This window comes from Paroedura picta, chromosome 12, assembly GCF_049243985.1.
Source record: "Paroedura picta isolate Pp20150507F chromosome 12, Ppicta_v3.0, whole genome shotgun sequence".
Classification (NCBI taxonomy): domain Eukaryota; kingdom Metazoa; phylum Chordata; class Lepidosauria; order Squamata; family Gekkonidae; genus Paroedura; species Paroedura picta.
This window is the reverse complement of record NC_135380.1, coordinates 49,761,059-49,783,469: the sequence shown is the minus strand read 5'-3', so window position 1 is coordinate 49,783,469 and position 22,411 is coordinate 49,761,059. Positions and strand designations below refer to the sequence as shown.

General features: G+C 49.3%; 1 protein-coding gene across 6 annotated transcripts in view; it reads left to right on the top strand.

Moving 5' to 3' along the window:
• The first annotated feature begins 8 nt into the window (after nt 1-8).
• Nucleotides 9-22,411, top strand: part of ADAMTS13 (ADAM metallopeptidase with thrombospondin type 1 motif 13) — an 89,651-nt gene continuing 67,248 nt past the window's right edge. For 2 of the 6 annotated variants that reach the window (XM_077306741.1, XM_077306744.1), the window contains exons 1-4: nt 11,476-11,616; nt 18,041-18,182; nt 18,477-18,616; nt 20,658-20,744. In XM_077306741.1, coding sequence (XP_077162856.1) covers nt 11,545-11,616; nt 18,041-18,182; nt 18,477-18,616; nt 20,658-20,744 — 441 coding nt within the window. In that variant the 5' untranslated portion in view covers nt 11,476-11,544. Of the gene's footprint in view, nt 260-1,282; nt 1,351-11,475; nt 11,617-18,040; nt 18,183-18,476; nt 18,617-20,657; nt 20,745-22,411 lie in introns of those variants that run through there. The other 4 variants (XM_077306739.1, XM_077306740.1, XM_077306743.1 and 1 more) reach the window with 4 other exon arrangements.

Below are 22,411 nucleotides of genomic sequence, written 5' to 3'. Positions count from 1 at the left end.
GAGCCCTCCCCGAGAAGGAAGCGCCGAGCAAGAAGGGCCCAGTTAGGGTCGCCGTGTGGGCCTGCAGCAGCGCAACGAGCAGAGTCCGAGAGGCCCCTGCAGACCCGCAAAGGTTTATCCCCCGCCCTCGAAAGCGCCCGCCTGAATAAGCCTCTGCCGGTCTTAAGGGGCTCCCGGGCCTGTTTCTGTTGAGGTCTACGCCGCTTGGTGCGGCGCCCGTTCTCATGACTGTTCCCGCTTGAAGACGCGGCTGGAAGAGGTTTGTCTTGCTCGGGACTGGGCACCTTTCCAAGGTCGACCGCCCTGAGCCGAAAGGGACGCGAGGAAGTCCCCGCGCGCGGAATCAGACGTCTTCAGTCGGAGAGCCCGCGAGGGTGAGGCGCCCCCCTGGGACCACAAATCTCCAGGAATCCCCAGCCCGGAGTTGGCAAGGGCTGCTCTGGAGTGCTGTGCTGGAGCGTTTCCTGATCCCACGCGCCACTGCCCGAGCCCAGCCCTTTAAAGCCGCATGCCCACCCCCTTGGAACCCTTCCCCACACAGAAACGGGGTCATTCCGCAGGACTTAAATGGAGCAGAAGTCTTACCTTGGGTAAACGCTACTAATTCAATGTTCTGCACGACGTCGCACACAATCTGCAACACTCCCGCAAAAATCGCTTCATTGTAGCGCTTTTTGGGGAATCCGCAAAAGTGGATGCCCCCTGAAAAAAACACTAGATTCTTGAGAACAACCTGTAATACATCTGAAAAAGACATGTGCGTTCTCAATGTAGCGATAGAAAGAATGTCTCTCCCTCACTCTCACTCCCAAGCTTTCGGAGACGCGATTGCCATTTATTTTTCCTTGGACCGGCAAAAGCAATGAACGAGCGAGGCTTCTCCGGCTAAAGTCCGTCCACAGAAGTGATTAAGAGTAAAAACTCCCTACTGCAAGTGTCTTTAAAGTTCCCAAGCACAATACAGCCCCCTGTTCGACACCGCCCGTAATTTCAGCCACAAATCGGCCACAAATCGCACCTATGGGGGGGGGGGGTTACTTGAGGAATGTGTAAACGATTAAGCACCAGCTCCTAAGCCAGCAGAAAAGGTCTTTCTGAGACAATGAATGAACAAATATTCATTGCAACTGGTGTGTTTGGGTTTTTAAAAAACAGTTTTTAAAGGGAAAGGGGCTTTTTGGGAGCATGAACACAACAGTTCATTGGCTGTTCTGTTGGATTGACGGCCAGGAGCGGGAAGAAGTGTGGAAAAACATTGCTTCTTCCTTTGTTGTGATTCCAGTAAGCCCGGAAACCTGTGGGGAATGAATACAATGCTACTGGGACTTCTGTATTCCACTAGAATTAAAGGTATGTGGAATGATGAAATGTCACTATTAAATATAATGTTCCTGCATACTGCAGACCAGCAAAATTGGTCCTTGTGTGGAAAGCCCCAGGGAGTCTCCTCAAGCAAACTGGCGGCAAACAACACCCCTTTGCCGCTCCTTTGCTTCAGTTGCCTTGCATTCCTTGCAGCTGGAGAAGCTTAAAGCGCCCGAGTACGAGGGACAGGAAGCTTTTCCTTTTGAGTTACTGCCTGCGGGATATTTGTGTTTAATTTCCCGAGGAGGAGGGAGGTTTTAAGACTGGGGCACGTGGAAGGGGACTGGAAAAACTAATGGTTGGAGCCGATGTTCAGCTCATCAAATGAATATTAAACGCACTAGACAAACTGTGGTGACTTTCTATAATACCTTAAAAATTGAAGCATGTGAGTGAAAATGCCCTATTGATTGGAGGAAGAACCACAGGGTATATAAGAACGCATTGAGAGTGACCGATTGGTGCATTGGTTAGGAGTGTGGACTTCTGATCTGCCAAGCCAGATTAGATTCTACGCTCCTCCCCGACATGCAACCAGTTGGGTAACTCTGGGCTTGCCACAGCGCTGACAAAGCCGTTCTGACCGGCTCTCTCAGCCTCACCCACCTCACAGGGTGTCTGTTGTGGGCAGAGGAAAAGGAAAACAAATGGAAGTCACTTTGAGACTCCTTCGGGTAGAGAAAAGTGTCGTATAAGAACCAACTCTTCTTCTTCTTCTTCAGTAATATGAGGGCTTTCTCAGCCTAACCTCCCTCACAGGATGTCTGTTGTGGGGAGAGGAAAGGGAAGGCAAATGTGAGCTCCTTTGAGAATCCTTTGGATAGAGAAAAGTGGCATATAAGAACCATGTCTTCTAATCGCCTGCGCTTAGAAAATTGCCTGTGCTTATTGCCTAGAAAATGGAAATGTGCCTCATGCATTGGCCCCTCCGATTCTCCGATTGGCCCCTCCGATTCTCAGCTCCAGGAACTGCGAGCCGCGCGCAGCGCAGCTCGCAGTTCCTCCCGGCCTGACGCGGCGAGAGGCGCGAAGCCTCCTTGGCCGCCATTGCCTCCGAGTTGATGCGGGGGAAGGAGCAGGGCTGCCGCGTCGCAGACGCGGCGGCCCTGCTCCTTTCCAGCCGCACACCCGCCCAACTCTGCCTTCTCCCGGCCGCTGGGTCGCCGGCTTTCTTTCTCCCGGCTGTCCGACGGCCAGGAGCCGCTTGAAGATCGCCGGCCTGGGCCCTCTCGCCTTCTCGGCGCAAAAAGTTTCCCGATGCCTCGCGGTGGGGGGGGGGCCGCGCCGCCTTCTCCCGGCCGCTCCAATGGCCGGGAGCCGCCTGAAGATCGCTGCCGGGCCCGGCCGGCGCCCTCCCGGCTTCTCGCCGCCGCGCCGCCACAAGCCTCTCCATGGCTTGCAGTGGGGGGGGGGGGCGCCGCGCTGCCTTCTTCCAGCTGCTCCAATGGCCGGGAGCCGGCTGAAGATCGCTGCCGGGCCCGGCCGGCGCCCTCCCGGCTTCTCGCTGCCGCGCCGCCACAAGCCTCTCCATGGCTTGCGGCGGGGGGGGGGGGGGCGCCGCGCCGCCTTCTCCCGGGCTCTCCAATGGCCGGGAGGCGCCTGAAGATCGCTGCCAGGCCCGGCCGGCGCCCTCCCGGCTTCTCGCCGCCACGCCGCCACAAGCCTCTGCATGGCTTGCAGTGGGGGGGGGGGGGGCGCCGCGCCGCCTTCTTCCGGCTGCTCCAATGGCCGGGAGCCGGCTGAAGATCGCTGCCCGGCCCGGCCGGCGCCCTCCCGGATTCTCGCTGCCGCGCCGCCACAAGCCTCTCCATAGCTTGCAGTGGGGGGGGGGCTGCGCCGTCTTCTCCCGGCCACTCCAATGGCCGGGAGCCACATGGAGATGGCTGCCATTGCCGCCCGTGGCCCTCTCGCCGCTGCTGCAGCGCCCTTGCTGCCTCAGGATCGTCGCCCCACCGCACCTGAGCTGACAAAAAGGCACGGACGACGCCCACAAGGTCAGTCTAGCGCCCATTTTATTAAAAAATAAAATGGGCTTTAAATCTAGTTTCATATAATTCTGACAGGGTTAAATTTTATTATTTGTTTCTTTTTAATAATAATAATAGGTAGTTGCAATTAGCAGCTTGCATTAGGGATTTCAACATGTAGTTTTAAGTTCAATGGAAATATTAGGGACATAGAATCTGATGCTGAATATAAAGTAGGCGTTTTTTAAGATTAAAAAATATATCTGCCAAATCTGTGTTATTTTATTAAAGGTGACAGGGCAGGTGGGGGGAGTGTTGGCAGCATATTGCTAAAATCATTAAGATCAACAGTAATATTTTCTTTATAGACACCAGAAGCAGGGAAACAAAAATATGTAGCTTGTCACCAAAACTGAATTAGAAATTAAACACAGTGCCAATATTTTAAACTTTCAGGTGGGCCTGCAGTAGAAGATTCTAGGCCAGTAGCACCTGAAAGACCAACAGAACCTCATAGCATCCACCCTCCAAGGGACCTTCACCAGGGGAACACAAGACACAAACAGTTAGCAAGGATTGGGTGCCCTCTAGCAAGGATTGGGTGCACTGTGTGAGTGCCCCTCTGCTACTAGAGGCCTTATTACATCCTTAGCTTCCAATAAATCACCTGGAGAATATCTGATTCTACCTGATTTGTTTAAAGCGTTCCCTAACTGGTGGGCCCCAGTCTTAGCTAGGGTCTTCACCCAGATAAATGAATCAGGCATTTTCCCCAATGGCTGGAAGATGAGCATAGTGGTTCCTATCCACAAAAAAAGCAACAAGATCGACCCACAAAACTACCACCCCATTAGTTTACTAAATATTGCATCTAAACTCTATGGAAAATTCCTCTTACATAAACTAGAGGACTGGGCTGCTGACAACCATATCTTACTCCCACACCAAGCAGGATTTAGAAGAGGCCATTCTACCATTGACCACTGTCAAACGCCTACTCCAGCATAGAAGGCCCTACGAGAGCCCTATACGCAGCTTTCATTGATTTAGCCACAGCTTTTGACACCATTGATAGGGACAGACTCTGGTCAAAGCTGAGGGAAACTAACATCGATAAACGCCTACTGGTTCTGATGCATGAACTGCACTCAGGCAGCCAAACAAAAATTAGGGTAGGTGCTTCAGGCTCTCTAACTAATGAAATTGCAGTAAGGAAAGGGGTAAAGCAGGGGTGTGTACTAGCCCCTCTGCTTTTCAATATTTATATCAACGATATAGTTCAAAGACTATCGGGCCCAGAATTTGTACCCCCTTCTGTTGGTCAGCAAAAGGTCTCTATCCTGCTTTATGCAGATGACATGGTCCTGGTTTCCCTTACAAGAGTTTGTCTAAAAAAACCACTTAACAACTTGGGTACTTATTGTAAGGAAGAGTCCCTTTCCATCAACTACACAAAAACAAAAGTTATGGTTTTTAGGAAAAGACCTAAAAAAATTATCTGGAGTATAAACAATATTCCTATAGAACAGTGTAGTACATTTAAATATCTTGGAATCACTTACAGTGAGACCCTAGACTGGAATGCCCACCTTGCAACTATAAAGGCCTCTGGTATAAAAATCATTGGAGCCATTCTGAGATTTTACTACACCAGGGAAGGGTTTCTAGTTGACCCAGCTCTAAAGCTCTTTGCAGCCAAGGTCATTCCTCACCTACTATATGTCATTGACATCTGGGGCTGGAAAGAACAAATAATAGCTTGGAGCCCATTCAGAACTTTTTCTTCAGACGTATCCTGGCTCTTCCAAAAGGGTCCCCTGCAGCCCTGATGAGGGCAGAGCTTGGTTTCCCCTCACTCAAAGCCCGTGCCCACTTAGCTATTCTGAAATCTTGGAAGAAAGACATCACAACCAAATTAGATTCTTTAAGCCATCAAAGTTTTAAGCTCTTATTGAGCAAAGACAGGACTCGGTCTGATTTTTTTAGCTCCATTCTTTCACGCTATACCATACCAGATGACTTACTGAATACATCAGCCAATATTTCTGATTTACGTGATTGGGTGCTCAAAGCTGACTCACTGATTGACCACTCTTCAATTCAGCTATCACAAGCAGCCCCATAGTATAAAACAATTTAAAAAGACCATTCTAGAGCATCATATTTAGTAAATATAACAACACGTAATCTTAGAATGGCCCTAACATCTTTGCGGTTTGAAATGAGGCCATCAGCCATGCTCTTTGGACAATATCTCCGAATACCCACAGCCCAATGCCTGTGCATATGTAGAAATCCATCTGTGGAGGACCTGCCCCACTATGTTTTGGCTTGTCCCCTGTACTCCGAACCCAGGGGCAAATTCCTTGCCAAGTTATTACCAAACTCTCACCCTATTTCTGATTTGAACAAAGTCACCTATCTGTTATCAGATGTCGACCCCTATATCTCATATAGGGTGGCACTTTTTGCTCTGGCTGCCAGAAAGAGCTAATGCATTTTTTTCAGGAGCCTCCACCTTGATACACCATTTTATCCCTTTTATTGTAACTTAGTTGTCCATGTTTACATTTTTTAGGTACACAATATTGGAGAAATATTGCTTTATTTATTTATATTTGTGCCATATTGTTTTAATTGTGTTTTGTAATGGCCTTTGGCTACATACAATAAATGTTATCGTATCGTACTAGAGGCGGGAAAGGGAAATCTGCTTCCCAGTTGTGCTGCGGCATACTGCAATAGCCAGTTAAGCAGCTCTTTGGCTTCTGCCCCAATTGATCTCTTAATTTCAAGGGTGATGCTGCAAGCAGACTGTCTCTTCTGGCTAGACTCCTCTAGTGGTACCTGAAATTGCTTGATTAGGAGCATTCATCAGACATAAATAGAATGGAAGGTTGTACTGCGAACTTCAGGGTGGGCGGGGTGTAATCAAGGCTTCCACGTCTGTCATCAAGTTACATTGAACATGATTAAGGCAGAGTGCATTTACCAGCACTGGTTGGATGTGAACCCTCCAAGATGCCCATGGGAGGACCCTTGCAGTCACATTCTTCACCAGTTGCAATTTTGGGGCAAGGGTAGCCCCGCGTAGAGCGAGTTACAGAAATCCAGTTTTCTGTTTTCTGGCATGGTTTTAGGGCAAGGCATGCCAACATCTTAGGTTCCGACCTTGTCATCACCACATGGCCTGGACTACCACCCCTAGTCTTGCTGAGCAAGGAGCTATCCCCAATGAGCCTACCGGTTTCTGTGACCTGTCAAGCAGCCAGGAGCCCAGCTACCTTCCCCTCACCAACAACTGGTGGCAGCCTGAGAAGCTTTCAGTTAACATGGCCAGCAGTTTTAGGCAAGGTCCCTATAATGAGGGAGCAGATCCTTTCCATGGGAAAAAAGTTTTTCCTTTTGCATGCTTAGGGGATGGATGAGGCATGCATCTTGAGAAAAACCACCACAGGTATTGAGGACAGCACGACAGAGTGACAGAGCAGTGGGGTGAGGTTAGCCATGTCAGCATTGGTCTCAGGGGTAGAGACCCATATGACATTGGACACAAATGCCACTGCATTCCCTGAGCCCTGGGTCTGTTGCTCGTAGGTAGTTGTGCTCAGCAGGTGTTAGGTGGATAGATGGCAGGTAGAAAGTTGGGTACATTGGTGAGTAGATTGATGGGAAGTCGGAGCACCTGACCCAGGATCCAGGGAGGATGTTGGGAGTTACACCCCATCCAGGCCCCTCCAAGCTGTACCCTCATGGTCATATGTGTGGGCACCACTTAGCTCCCATGGGGGCTCCTGATGCCCATTTCAATAATCATCCATTAAGTCCATAGCAAAACATGCTCCTCTCTAAAACGTTCCAGGATGACCACCTTCCAGGACCAAAGCGGAGAAGGAAGGACACTGGACAAGACCCAGAAACCATGTCCACAGTGAGGTGATATAGTCAGGGGGCTCCACAGTGAATTTCATAAATATAGCACCCCAGGAAACAGCTAAACAGTTAATGAGCACAAGTGAACTCAAAGATTTGTGAACACAGGGGGTCTGTGCAAGTTCGGGATTCAAGGTTCATGACGTTGTCCTGACCCACAACTTCTCACAAACTTCCATTTTCCAGGGTCATGCCCACTCTAGTTGGCAGCTCTAAGGTAAAACTGGCAGATGTTCCCTTAGGAGTCACTTAGACCACTCCTAGCCACTGGCCAGGATTCACAGTACATGGTTATTGTCATTTTCCAGAGCATCCCCCAGAATTTCCAGGCCAGGGACAATGGCAGGCCACGTAGAGCGAGTTACAGAAGTCAGTTTTGGAGGTGACCATCGCATGTATCACCATGGCCAAGTGCTATGAAGACAGATAGGGTGATAGTAGCCTCACCTGACGAAGACAGAAAAACACCTGGTGGGCTACCTTCTTGACCTGTGCCTCCATGGCCATTGAGGCATCCAAGGTCACTCCCAAATTCCTGGCCTGGAGCATGGTGTTTCTGTTCTGCCCTCTTCTGTTTTTTCCTACTCCCCAGCCATAGGATCTCCATCTTGGAGGGGTTGGGTTTCAGGTGACTCTGCTCAAGCCATCCAACCACGGCTTCCAAACATCTGGGAAATGGTTTCAAGAGGGAGTCCAGGCAGCTGACTGGGGAGATAGAGCTGGGTGTCATCTGCACATTGATGACAGCCCAGCCCAAAGCTCCGATCCAGCTGAGCCAGAGAGCACATAATGATGTTGAACCATGTGGGGGAGAGCACTGCCCCCTGAGGAACTCCACAAGGGAGATGACAGGGACACAACAGCTCATCCCCCACTGCAACCCTCTGGGTCCAGTTTTGAGAAAGGAGTGTATCCAACTAAGGGCTGTACCCTGTATCCCCCGTCCCGGCAAGGCAGTGGGCCAATAACTCGTGGCTGACCACATCAAAGGTGGTCAACAGATCTAATAATATGAGAATGGCCAACCTGCCATGATCCAGCTGCCACTGGAGATCATCCACCATGGAGACCAACATTGTCTCCACCCCACGGGCAGGATGGAAGCCAGACAGATATGGATCGAGGGCCGAAGTTTCCTCCAAGAATACCAGGAGCTGGTCCGCAGTAGCCCTTTCAACTACCTTACCCAGAAACGCAAGATGCAAGGCCAGGCGGTAGCTGGCCGGGTCCTGCAGATGTAGCGATGTTTTTTAATGAGAGGATGAACCACTACCCCTCCTTCAGTAGCTCAGAGAATTCGCCAGTCAACAGGGAGAGGTTAATAATATCCATGAGATGACCTCCTATCTGCTGGCCGCCTCCCTTGAGCAGTCAAGACAGACAGGGATCAAGGGGACAAGTGGTAGCCTTCACCAATCCCAGCAACTTCTCCACTTTGGGTAAAGGGAGCTGCCTGAAACCATCAAACGTTACCTCCAAAGGTGGCCAACAGGTCTCAGTTCCCTTTCTGTATCAACCATGGCAGGACAGTCCCAGTGGAGTGACAAGACTTTATCTGCAAAATAGCTCACTAATGACTCACAGCTAATTTACTAGTATTTTGGTGCCCCTTCTTGAGGGCAGTAAGAGATTGAACTACCCTAAACAATTGAGCCAGGCAAGAAGTCCCATTTTGCCACTTTCACTGCTATATCATATGCCCTCATGAATGTGCGATAAGACAGTGGTCCCCAACCTTTTTATCACCGGGGACCACTCAACGCCTTTTACTGAGGCCCAGTGGGGGGCAGGCTTAGAAAAAGGGAAAAAGAGAGAGGGAGGGAGAGAGAAAGTGAGAGAGAGAGAGAGAGAGAGAAGACGAGAAAGGAGAGTAAACGAGGGGAGCAAGAATGGGAGAAAGAAACGCAGGAGAGTAATGGGTGCGAGAAAGGAAACTAAGGGATGGGTGGATGGATGGAGAGAAGGAAGGAAGGAAGAAAGGGAGAAAAGGAGAAAGAAAGGAAAGGAGAAACAGAGCAAGTGAGAGGGAGAGAAAGAGAAAGAGGCAGAGAGGGAGTGAGGGGGGGTCTCAGGGGAAGAGAGTGGTGGGTGGCTGGGTGTTTGGGGGCCGAGAAGAAGAGGCGGAGCATGAGGGTGAGTGGGGGCCCCGCAGAGGATCACCGCAGGGCAAAGAGGGGTGGGCCTGGCAGCCCCCCCCGGCCGGCTCCTTGGTCACCTTGGGGCTTCTGCCGGGCATAGGGGCAGCCCCCCCCGCATGCCTGGCTGTGACCCCGGGGCTTCTGCTGGGCCCAGGAGCAGTTTTGCCACGTCACAGACCCGGCAAGGCTGCTCCTGGGCCCGGCAGAAGGCCACTGCCCGCACGGGCGCCCACCTGGCCGCCACCCTGGGGCTTCTGCTGGGCCCAGGAGCAGCCTCGCCGCATCTGCGACACAGCGAAGGTTTCCCTGGGCCTGGCAGAAGGCCCCTCTCTGACCAGCTCCCACCCGAACATGGGGCCGTGGGCCTACCTTCTCTCTCGGCGGCCAGCACAGGAATGGCGCCTCCCAACTGGTCAGTCCTGGGGCAGGGGGCCCCGCGCTTCGCACAGCTGCTGATTGGCTCCTTGGCCCCGGATTGACAAGCAGAGGGCCCAAGCGGAGGGCCAATTGTTGCCCCCCCCCATCCTGGACAGGTCCCACCTTACTACCCCTTACTGTTTATTTATACCGCTCTGCGGAGCGGTTACAGATGGTAATGACATTTTTATTTCTCAATGTTTTTTGTGAACTACAACTGAACTCAAAAGGACTGATTCTTAATTCTTAGCAAAGAATTATCATACTAGTATCCAAGCCCGCTGCAATCTAAATGCAGTGGGTGCTAGAAGCAGGGAAGTGGAGGGTGGGTGGGAGGCAGGCTGCTGGAGCCGTGGAGAGTTGTCCTGGCTCATTGTTTACCTCTCAGGGCAGAAAGTGGTGGGGCAGGGTTGCATCAGGCACGGTTGTGGTGGGTGTGGGCCATGGCCGGGCGCCGCCATACCTGGAAGGTGGTGGTGGGCCCCCTTTGTGGCTGGTGGTGGTAGCAGCCCCCATGAGGGCTTACTGCGGGCACAGGGAGTGAAGGCGGCAGCATGGCATGCGATGCAGCAGGTGCAGGGACACCTCTTTGTCCTCGGCGGGCACTGCGTGTGGTGGCATCAACTTGTGACCGTGCTTGCTGTCGCGTTGGTCTTGTCACTGCCGCCTACTCCCCCCTCAGAGGTGGGCTCAGTGTGCGTCAGTGGCGCCTCGTGGCCGCACTTGCTGGCGGCCTCTCCTCATCAGTGGCCACTGCGGGCAGTTAGTCGACGGCAGCATGACAGATTCTTCAGCAGCACTTCCTTAGGCGGTCCCTCGTTGCCGCCTCGGGCTGCAGCTGTGCTCCGCCTCTGCAGGCCACCAGGTGGAGCGGCTGAGGTTCAGAAAGGTGCTGGCTTCGGTAGGCAGACACGTCTGCAGTGAGCGGCCGGGCTTGGAGGGCGTGAGCTGTAGGGGCCAGCCTAGTCAGGGTTGATTGGCCCGTATTCCAACCTGGACACCCTGGACATGCTCCACCCCCCCGGCCAGCTTCACAAATATTAAGAGGAACCATGGATAAGACTTTGACACAGTTTACTAATTTGCTGCTAATTTACTTTTGCCTTATATCTGTACTCTTACTATTCTTGTTCCATTTTGTCTGATGATGAATGCATGCACTCGAAAGCTCACGCCTTGCATAAGTCTTTGTTGGTCTTAAAGGTACTCTTGGACTTTTCGGTTTTGGATAATGTTCATGGGGTTGCCAAACCTGGCCTCTCCAGGCTCCACCCCCTAATCTCCAGGAATTTCCCCAAATACTCTACATTTCTGAATGCTTATCAGCCTAGCTAAGTCAGCAATCCCATGTGCATGCTCCCTTGAGAGCTCCCTTGATCCTAACAGGACTTGTTTCTGAGTAAATGTCCCTAGGAATGGGCTGTGACCTGTGAGTAGCACGAATGCCCCCTCTTTACTGCTTCTGTCTTCCTTCTTTAAAACTGACTCTGCAGCTCCAGTTTCCATCATAGCCTGGTGCATCCAAACAAGCATTGCCCAAGAGTGTCCTCTGCCCTCTGGATCTCCTGGCAGACCTCTGGCCTTGAACTGGCCGTGAAGCCACCCTTGCCCTCCCCCACCCCTCTCTTGTTTGTTTACACTTTGTGCGCTTACAGCCTCCCCTGAGCCGAAAGACCACAGGACGCTTCTACTGGCTCCGAGGTGTCCGTTGCAGCCTTCACGTCATGCTTGGCAGTGCCCTGGCCCTCTTCGCTGCCTTCTTCCTGGGAGTCTGCTGGGTGTCCAGGCCACAAGAGGTAAGTCTGACTCCTGGCCAGAGGCACTCCTTGCCTGCTTGTGCACCTGATTACTCCAAAAGGCATTCCACAGAGCATCCGGCGTAATGTCAGCCCCCCATGTCAGCAAAAGAAAGCTTTTGCAGCAAGTGTATTCTTTCTTTTGAGATTTAATTAGGAACTGTTTTATTATAAGGAAAGGAACTGAGGTTTGATTAGGACACTTCCCAGCTGCCTAATAAAGTCAGTTTTATGTTTTTGCTGGTCCCTTCAAGCAGCATGTTATTTAAACACAACATAAAAATAAAACTGTAGCTGGTCCTAATGAAAACTGTTTGCTAGGAAAAGTTGAAGGCAGCAGGAAAAGAGGAAGTCCCAACAGGAGATGTATATCATGTGGGTCGGACCACACCTGCGCAGTTCTGGAGGCCTCACGTCAAAAAGGATGTGGACAAAACGGAGGGTGCAGAGGAGAGGGACGAGGAAGATCTGGGGCCTGGGGACTGAGCCCTATGAAGAAAGACTGATGAGGGGCTTGGGAAGGTTCAGCCTGGAGCAGAAGAGGCTGAGAGGGGACATGGTTGTTCTCTTCGCCTGATTGTGAACATGGTTGTCTTTCACCTGATTCTCTGGGCTGGTTTGGAGGAAGGCAGGCTTTATCTGGCTTTGGTCAAACAGCAACCAGAGCACGCAAATATCCGTTAACTGGGCTGGGTTGCAACAGCAGGTTTGTGCAAGGAACACTGAAAGATGGCATGTAGCGTATGAACCATGCACCCTTTAAAAAATTCTTAATTTCAATTTAGACATATAAAAGAAAACAAAAAGATAATACAGAAAAGTCACAATAATGGTTCCATTTTCAATTATCTAACAGTACACATTTTAAAGCTACTTATCCATATAGTCTACATAGAAGTGCCAGGGATCTTGGAATTCTTCAAAGGGTCTTCTGTTTACTAAGCTCATCAGCTTAGACATCTTACAAAGTTCTTGAAGTTTGTTGTGCCAATCTGTTGCCTTGGGTAACTCCAAAAGTTTCCAGTAAAGGGTAATGACAATTCACACCACTCTGGTCGCATAAAAAAGAGTTGTTCAGTGTTATGAGGGAGGTTGACAGGAATAAAGCTTAACAACACTTATTCAGAATACATGGGGAACTTAATGTTAAACATTTTTTCTGATACAGCATGAATTTTGATCCAAAATTTTCTAACCCTCTCACAATTCCACCACATATGATAAAAAGAACCAACCTTTTCATAACACTTCCAACATTTACCATCATGTTGCTTAGACATTTTACTGATCACTTTTGGTGTTATGTACCATCTATAAAACATTTTATACCAGTTTTCCCTCAATAATTGACATCTTGTGAGTTTTATATTCCCCCCCTCCCCCCTCCCAAGTTGTTCCCATTCCTCCAAAGAAACATTATGATTTAGGTTCTTAATCATACAGTTTTTAACGTGTTCAGCCTCAATCTCATATTTCAACAGTAGCTTATATAACTGTCCTTGGCATAAAATGGTTTCAAATTCTGTCATGTCACCAATGGGGCTTATCTATTCCTTAAACTTCAATTTAAACTTTGCCATTCTTTGCAAATATTCAAACCAACCAATACTCTTCCCTTCTTTTTAAAATAATTCCCAACTTTTTAGTTGCCCCGTGAGCTGATTAACAAGGCATTATATTTAAAACAATCAGTTCTCATATGTTGAAATTTGTTTATATAAGCTTGGACTGGGGATTTCAACATAGATAGCCTAGAAATTATTCTCGGTTTGTATCTCAACCGTCTTTAACAGAGTCATCCTCCAAGAATGAAAGCTCACTTTTGTCTTAGGTCTTCCCAGGGGCCACAGTGAATTATGGAGACCTTCATCCAATCCACTCTTCCCAAAGGTCAAGTCCCTTGATAATGGATTCATAATCCAGTCCGAGGAGACTACCAGAGGAGAAGATGGGGGAGACTAGTGTGGCTTCCCCATTTCTACTGGTCACTTTTACAACTGGCCCACATCTGGTGGCTGTGTGCAACTCCAACTGCACACCGTCCTGGGTGGGTAAGTATGTTTCTATCTGAGTCCTTCCTACCAAACCACAGGACCTCAGTCCAGAATCCAGCAATGTAAGGAATGAACCACTGCTCCACTATCAACTTTTAAAAACTACTACATCATGTTTACTAAGCTCCTTTACAGTCATGTGAGCTTCTTTAGACATGTTAAATCACCATCCTCTTTTTTTCTGATTCCAGTTTTTGTGTATCAGCCATAACCAATTTATTGAAAACCTGAATCGCTGGATCCTCAGGGCCATTTTGCACGAGGGAATTTCAGCGAAATCCTTACCAGATGCTCTCGCTTTAAAATCATGGTTTCAGATGATGCCCTCAGCCTCCCGTCCCAGTTTCGCTCTATCTGCCAATTTATAGCGGAAGTAGGGAAATCGGTTAAACTGCATTCCCCTGGGCAAAATCACGACAGATGGCGCAATCACCCGTTAGGTTTCAGTGAGGAGGTGTCATCAGTACTCATTTCACCACAGAGATGTCCCTCCCCTGGTCCCGCCTCCATGGCTTCCGGGGGACGGGGGGGGGGTGTTTTTTAAAAATGGAGAATGTTGAGTAGCAACGCATAATCGCAAGTCTATTCAGAACCCTTTCAATTATCTGGCTGCCCCCTTGCTCTATACGTGAGCGCGTGTGTCACCTTGTATTTTTTGTTCTTTTTCATTTGGGGGGTGCATGTAGAACTCCAGTAAAATACCCCCCTGTTTTTTGTTTGTGAATGGCTGGAAATTACAGGTAACCCCCCCCCCCCCTGCTGGAAGGGGATGGGGGGGGGGTGAGGTTGCCAGATCCAGACAAGTTAACTGCCATGGAAAGGCAGAGCCTACAATTGGCATCAGCTCTCCAAGGCATACCTTTTCCCTAGGAGAAGCGATCCCTCTAGTCTGGAGATGAATGACTGGAAAGTCCAGGTTACCCCCGCCTTGTTTTTGGCTGGAAACTACAGGTTATCCCCCCCCCCCCCAGGGCTGACAGGTCCCCTCTGGCTGCTGGAAGTGGATGGGGGGGGGCGGATTAGGTTGCCACAAGTTAACTGCCAGGGAAGGGCAGAGACCACAGTTGGAATCAACTCTCCAAGGCATAAATTTTCCCTGTCACTGACAACACTTTTGGCCCCAAAGCATCACCTCTTTGCTTGAGAAGGGATTGTCGTTTGGGAAGATTTGCTCAGCAGTCTCTAAATATAAGTTTGCACTATGAAACTATCAAAATTTGAAGACGGAGCTGTGAGAGATAACCAATGCCTCTGTGAACAAATGAAATTGCGTTGCAATGATTATTTCAATGGTTTTTTTTTTAAAGGAGGGGGGAGGCGGGCTTTTTGTGGCTAGCCGAGGCTGATTGGTTGTCCGGTTGTGGCGTTTTCATTGCTCCTCGGCAAGGACCAGATGTAGGTGAGGAATGCTGGAAGAGAAAGAGTTTCGCTAGAAAACAGAGGCCCATTCTGCACAAGGTTCAATGTGGCAAATTGCTTTTGGAAAGAAAAAAACAAATTTTAAATAGTGGAATTCGGCGTAACGCATACCTGCCTTTGTAATGGAATCCAGTTGCGTTTCAATCATTTCCCACAGATTTCCAGTCTCACCAAAAATCGCTAGAGAGGAAGCGATTTTTCCATGCTTTGTCCCGCCCCTAGTCGTCAATCAAACGAGCAGACAATGGGCGGTTGTTACCATGCTCCGGAAAAGCCCCTTTGTCTTTAAGAAAAAGAAAAACACACGTTGCAATGAATATGCCTTGATTCCTTGCTTCCTCCTAACGTAGAGATCCATCTAGCTGGCAGCTGGTGTGTGAGCTGCCGTTTCATCGTTGCCACGCTCCCCCGAGTGAAAACAAAATCCCCCCCCCCCCGTGCACGGGCGTGATTTTCGGCCACAAATAAAGGGAACTTGCAAACGGGGCTGTGTTGTGCTTGGTGACTTGAGGCGAGCTTTAAAGCAGTGGAGGGACTGCAGCCGGAGTTGCCTCGCTGGGTGAATGAAGGCTTGCTGGTTCATTGCTCTCCACTCGCTCCAAGAAAAAAAAATGGCGATCGCTTCGCCGGAAGTTTAGAGGAGAGAGCTAGGGAGAGGGACTTTGCTGAAACCACAACAATGGTAACGCACAGAACTTTTTCGCAACTGTTACAGATTGTTTGCAAGAGTGTAGCGCTTTCCAGAGGGTGAATCCACTTTTTGGGATTTCCCTGGAAGTGCTACAACGAAGCGCTTTTCACGGGTCTGTTTCAGGAATGTGGCAGATTGTGTATGACGTTGTGCATAACTGCATATTAGTAGTGATTTCAATTTGCCACACTCCTGCTGCATTAAACTTGCGCGGAATGGACCAGAGTTTTTGGCCAGGTATGAAATGACGAAGGAACGCTACAATACACAGCAATGGAATATTCAGTGTTGATTACGGATTTCTACCAGCTGTGCAGAATGGCCCTCATTACTGGGAACAAAAGTGGAATTGGGTATAAAAGGATGTGCCTCAGTGTCTATCTTATCCATAAGCAATAAACTCAGTTTTAACTGCCTAATTGGGTTATAACAATCTACTCTTGTTCTCATAACATTATACCTGGGGGTTGGAACAAAATTTAGGCCCAAATTTAAAATGTCCTTTACCTCCAATGTTAGCTCTTTAGAAAAAAAATTAAAAATGATGTTTCCTGACATCTTGATGGTTTGTGGTGCTGGGCTAAAAAGACGAAGGTGAATGTTGCAGCCCAGATTTTGTCTGTCTGAATTGATAGGAATGACTTTCCTCCCTGGTGTCAAGGGCAGACAAAACTCACAACCAGGCTTCTATAGAAAGAAAGCTTTATTTGGAAGTAGATCTGAACACTTAAACATTTGAAAAGACTGTTCGATATCGGGGATGCAAGCAGTTATCAATACAATTCTCCCGCTGAAACCTGAACCGTTCCCAAGGGGATGGGTCACTCCTCACCCAGGTGCCATCCCAGGCTTCCTGCCAAGGTGCCAGAGTTAGCACGGCCTTGGTCAGGCCGGCGCCCCAGGCTACAGATAAGATGTTTACAGGGACACTGGCAACAATGTATCACAGCAGGGAGACTATGCAGTGTGAAAGCGGGGGGGGGGATCAAAGGAGGGGGGGATCAAAGAGATACTACAGAGTCATAAGCATTTTGGTTACACGGGAAAGGTAACAAGGACAAAGCACACCAGATGGAGTCTCTTAGGTTCACTGAACTCAAACAGGGCAGAGAGCAGGAGCTGATCCTGACACCTGGAGGATCCAGCACTCTCTGGAGCTGAGGAGGTGTCATAATCTGTTCTTTCCAATGGGTTCTTGCCAACCAACTTGCTTCTTGAAACCAGTAGGCTGAGAATGATCTCTCAGATCACATTCAAATTTCTTATTTTTATATATGAAATCAATGTTACCAGAAACCGTTTAATTCTTGTTCTTGATAAACAAATTAAAATAAGGAAGTTCTAACAATTACAAAATAACTAGACACTTTCGTTATACCTTTACCTCTCACAGTCTTCATGCTTAACTACCTAGAGGTTGGCAGCCTTATCTCAGCCTCAGCCTTCCTCCCCTGCCGCCACAGCCCAGAATGATGCAGCCCCTGACAGGCAATCCAGTTAGCCTGAGTGACTTTGGGCAGGATTTCTGCGGAGCAGTCGATCAGGAAAGAAAGGCTGGGGGAATAGGCAGGAAACTCTGCTGGGCAGCCATAGATTCAAATATGTGCCTTGGGACTGAGCTTGGTTTTTTAAAATTTATTTAAAACATTTATTAGTCATCTCTCTACCTTATGGGAATTTGAGGTCTAGTAATGTTGCTGGCAACAAAGACTTTGGGCTCTTGAAAACAACCGATTAGCCACCTTTGAGGGGGCCATTTCAGATTGGGAAAATGGTTCAAGGAAGTCGGGTTGCCAGCTCTTGGTTGCGAAACACCTGGAGATTTTGGGGTGGGGCCAGGAGTGGGTGGGATTTGGGGCGGGGAGGGACCTCAGTGCAGGATAATGCTATGGAGTCCCCCCTCCAAAGCAGCCATTTTCTCCAGGGGAACTGATCTCTTTAGCCTAATTCAGGGTATCCCCAGGTCCCACCCTGGGGATTGGCATCCCTTTGAGGAAGGCTCCTTTTCCCTCACATACCCTGTGCTCCCTTCCTGATCTGAAATGGACTCCCTAGCACCTGAAAGTTGAGCTTAAAAGCTGCAGCCACAGAATTATTGGCCTGTATCTGGTTTGCCTATCACAAGAAAATTTTCCTTCCATAATTTAGATGCTTCTTTCTTTTGCTCTACTGTCCATTACTGCTTAGTTAAAAAAACGAACACAAACTTGCACTGTAAATCAAGGCTGATAACGTAAGGGTGGGATTGTATTTCCTGCAGCAAGAAGTTGCCATGTTCCCTGGAGAGAAGGTTCCTATCTGGCCTGTAAGAAGCAAACACTGGAAGCTGCTGGAGGGCCTGCCTCAGCCCAAGCCTCACATTGTTCTCAAGACTCCCCATGACCACGCAACAGAACTGCCAGGTAGTCTTCTAGTTGGTCCACAGGAGAGCCCGGAGGGGGTGGGCAGGGCAGTGTGGGGAATTTTAACATGACCTTGCCCCCCCCAACTCCCCTCCCTCAGTTATTTCCCCAGGGAATTAAACAAACATGTTCACTGCTCTGCAGGGCTCTCGGTTCATTGGTGAGGTCTAGAAGCCTGCTTTTTCAAAAGGCAATGCTAGAACTACCACAGTATCCTGATGCGGAGAGCATCTGTCTGCCATTCAGACTTTTGCTCAGATGTTTTTTCCTCCCCAAATACTCTCCGTGCCACAGGAAGACGGCTTCTATCCCGGGTCCAGAGAGGAGCTGAGTTGACTGTGAAACACCTGGAGCTGCTTGTTGTGGTGGGGCCAGACGTCTTCCGGTTCCATCAAGAAGACACGGAGAGGTACATCCTCACCAATCTGAACATTGTGAGTGATCTTGGCCTGTTTTTTGGCAGTGGTGCAGCTAGAACACATGGCTGCCAATGGAAGGGGCATCCCTTCACCCAGCCTCCCCCCGGGACGTCCAGCAGAACTTGCCTCTGTCCTGCTGACCTCACAGCACTCTGGGTTCCCCTCTCCCTGTTCTGCATGACTGGCTTCCATGGGTCAAACTGTCATGCAAACTGTTAGGACCAGAGCCAGTTTAAGGATTTGTGGGGCCCCAGCAGAGCACAACTGCAGTGGGAGTAGCCAGACTGCGGGTGGAGGGCCCCACGCAGTGGAAAGAGTCCTTAAAGAACTGCATCAGCCAAACTCACTTTGTAAAAAAAGGCCCTTGCCAAGAGTGTGTTGGAAGGAGCGAAGGAGGAGGGGGATCCGATTCACCTGCTGCTGCTTCCTTTGTGGTCCTGTGCAGTAGCGGGGGCGGGGGGCAATAGGAGTAGCCATGGGGGCCAAGAGACAGTAGTTGAGAAAGGGACAAGGCTTGGATGGAGAAGGATGAACTGGGCTTCTTCTTCTCTCCATGGAGGCCCAGAGAGCATGTATGTGCTCTTAGTTCCTGCCAGGTCTCTTGGCTCCATTTTCTTAGAGCTGCATCTGCACAATGCAACCTTCCTTCATGCCTCAACCCTTTGATGCCTCAATCTCACCATCCTTGTGCTGTAAAAGGTGGAGAGAAAAGAGGGGAGAAGAGAGGCTATGGCCCTGATCCATGGCAGGGAAGACACCATGCAGGTTTTATTGCATTAGCCACTGCCATATAAAAAGTGTTCAACTGCAGAACTAAAATCTTTAACAATGAGCTATTATAATAACTTGCTAAGGGCTAAGTGAGTGGAGAGTGGGCGTGGCCTGTCCAAGGCAGGACCTGTGATTGGGCCCTGCCTCGCAGAGGCCATGCCCACTCCCACCTACCCAGCTGGCAGTTTGCCCCTGGATGCTCCCCAGGACACATGTAAGTGCCTTGGGTGTGGGGTCCTCCATTCCTGTTGGGCTGAAAAGCCCTCTTGCCACCTAAGTAAGGCGGTGAGTGGGCTTCTCAGCCAAGTGGGAAGCTGGCAGGGGGGGGAATTTCCCTCAAGTATGATGTGCCGCCGATGCCGCTGAGGAAGAGAGGACCACATGGATCCCGCAACTCGGCTGGGAGGCAGTATGCTGAAGCTGAGTTGGAGAGAATGGCGGGGCGTCCCCTTGCTCTCTCCACCTCGCCTTCAGTGTGCTCCATCCCAGCTGTACTGTGGGGACCATGTGGATCCTGCGACTCAGCTGGGAGGCTGCACACTGAAGTCGAGCCAGAGAGAATGGCGGGGAGTCCCCCTGCTCTCCCTGCCTGACCTTCAGTCTGCTCCGTCCTAGCCATGCGCGGGGACCTTGGGGAGGCGGGGGGGGGGGCGGAGGTGCAAGGCTGCCTTTCCTTCCTTCCTTCCTTCCTTCCTTCCTTCCTTCCTTCCTTCCTTCCTTCCTTCCTTCCTTCCTTCCTTCCTTCCTTCCTTCCATTCTTTCTGTCTGCCTGTCTACCCCCTCTAGGACCCCACGAGTGCCCACTGCATTCCTGACTGAAGGGGGCTTTTTTTTACGTTTGTGTGTGTGTGTGTTGTATGTACACACACACACACACACACACAGCATAAGAATGAGTTTAAAATGCATATATTGGCATGTGAAATAAAATTAAGCACGCAAAATTCATAAATAAAAGTGAAAAAAAATACTCATAACAGAAAACTGACTAACTCTTTTCATGCCACAGCTTTATAAGGCCTTGCAAGAATGCCCCTCCTCTTTCTCAGTGGCTTCAGATGGGCAGTTATTCAAGAGAGAGGAGTCAGAAAATCCTGTCTTGTTTTCCAGGATAACGTTTAAATATTCTGTACAGGTATCTGTGTAAGGGGAACAATAGGAGATGCAGAATAGTTTCAATACAGCTTCCTTTACCAGGGCAACGCCTATCTGAATATGCTACTTTTAAGTATCCACCAAAAAAAGCTTCCTTTAACCTTTTTTGGGGTATTTTTTCCTCCTGCAGGGTGCTGAATTGCTCCGAGATGTGTCATTGGGAGTTCTGCTCAGGGTTCACCTGATCCGAATGATTGTCCTCACAGAGCCGGAGGTGGTAAAATCCGTTCGAGGCAGATAGGGTTTCCCACTCTCTCTTGGAAAATTTCTGCAGACTTGGGAATGTTGTGGGGATGTATGCATGCAAAAGGTCTGCCCTTCAGAGCTGACATGTCCTCCAAGGAAACTGAACTCTGCAGTCTGCAGAAAAATTGTAGTTCGGGAGAATTTCAGGCCTCATCTGGAGGTTGGTGACCCTAGGTAGAGCTTGTCCACGGGCTCTTCATGAACATAACAGAAGCCATGTTGGATCAGACCAATGGCCCATTCACTCCAACACTCTGCATTACACAGTAGCCAAACAACCCCCCCTCAGGGGGGCATAAGGAGGTCCACTAGCAGGGCCAGAACTCCTGAAGCTCTCCCACTCTTGCCCCACAAGCACCAAGCAAAAACAGCAGAAAAAGATACAAGAGCATAAGAGAAGCCATGTTAGATTAGGCCAATGGCAGTTATGGTTGCCAGTTGTGTTCCGGATCAAGTTTAACGTTTTGGTTTTTACCTTTAAGGCCATACGTGGTCTGGATCCAGTGTACCTGTGGGCCAGGTCTCTTTATGCCCTTAGCAGTGCTTTACGTTTTGCGAATCAGAACAGGCTGGTAGTCCCCAGCCCACGAGAGGTGCGCCTGGCCTTGACCAAGGCTAGGGCCTTTTTGGCCCTGGCCCCCGCCAGGTGGATTGAGCACCTGGGAGAGCTGAGAGCCCTATTGGAGCTCTTGCAGTTCCACAGAGCCTGTAAAACAGCTCTTCTGCCAGGCCTCATGGCAAACATCGACCAGGTCCCTCCCCTGAATACACCCCCAAAAAGGGTAAAAATAAGGAAAATGGGCTTAAGCCTGCGTAGGGTAAAATGCGTTGTAAAATTAAATATTATTAAAGATCTCAGCATACTTAGGAGAAAGGCTGGCTCCTACAGGACACTCACTCAGCACTGGAAGTGCTCCTCTGGACTAAAGCTCAAAGAATTTTAGCTGGCCTTCTGGTCCATAGAATCGATTAAGGTCCTTAGTGTCCTACATAGTTAACATAGTTAACGTATTATATCACTGGATGTAAAGGAGCCAACTGTATATTTAACATTTGTGTTCCTGTATTTTATGTCTGCTTCTTTATTTATTTATGCCTGACCATTGAGAAAGGCAGAGATGCTGAAATGCATCTGGTCAGTGATGGTATCAATGTACACTTGGATTTTAACGAGGCTATATTTTAAGCCTTGGGTTTTTAATTTTAATAAATATTAATATTAAATTTTACAACACGCTGTACTTTACTGAGGCTTGAGCACATTTCCCTTTTTGGGGGTGGGTTCCTGATTTGGGTCAGGATATTTTCTCCTTTTTGTTGTGGGACCTCCCCTGAATAGATCTGAGGTGGCATATGTAATCCCCCCCAGGGGCCATCGGGAGGTCCACCAGTGGGGCCAGAACTCTAGAAACTCCCACTGTTGCCCCCCAAGCACCAAGGTTTAGACCAGCAACAGAATAGCCAGTTCAGACAAAATATGTTATATATGTACAGTCTGAAGACCACTCAACCTCAATAATAACACAGTAATATTTTTTTAAAGAATCTAAAATTCAACTCAATCTGGAAATACCACCAGTCTAAAATCTGAATAAAATGAAGATGCTTATTGATCATATTTAACCTTTACTGTGTATC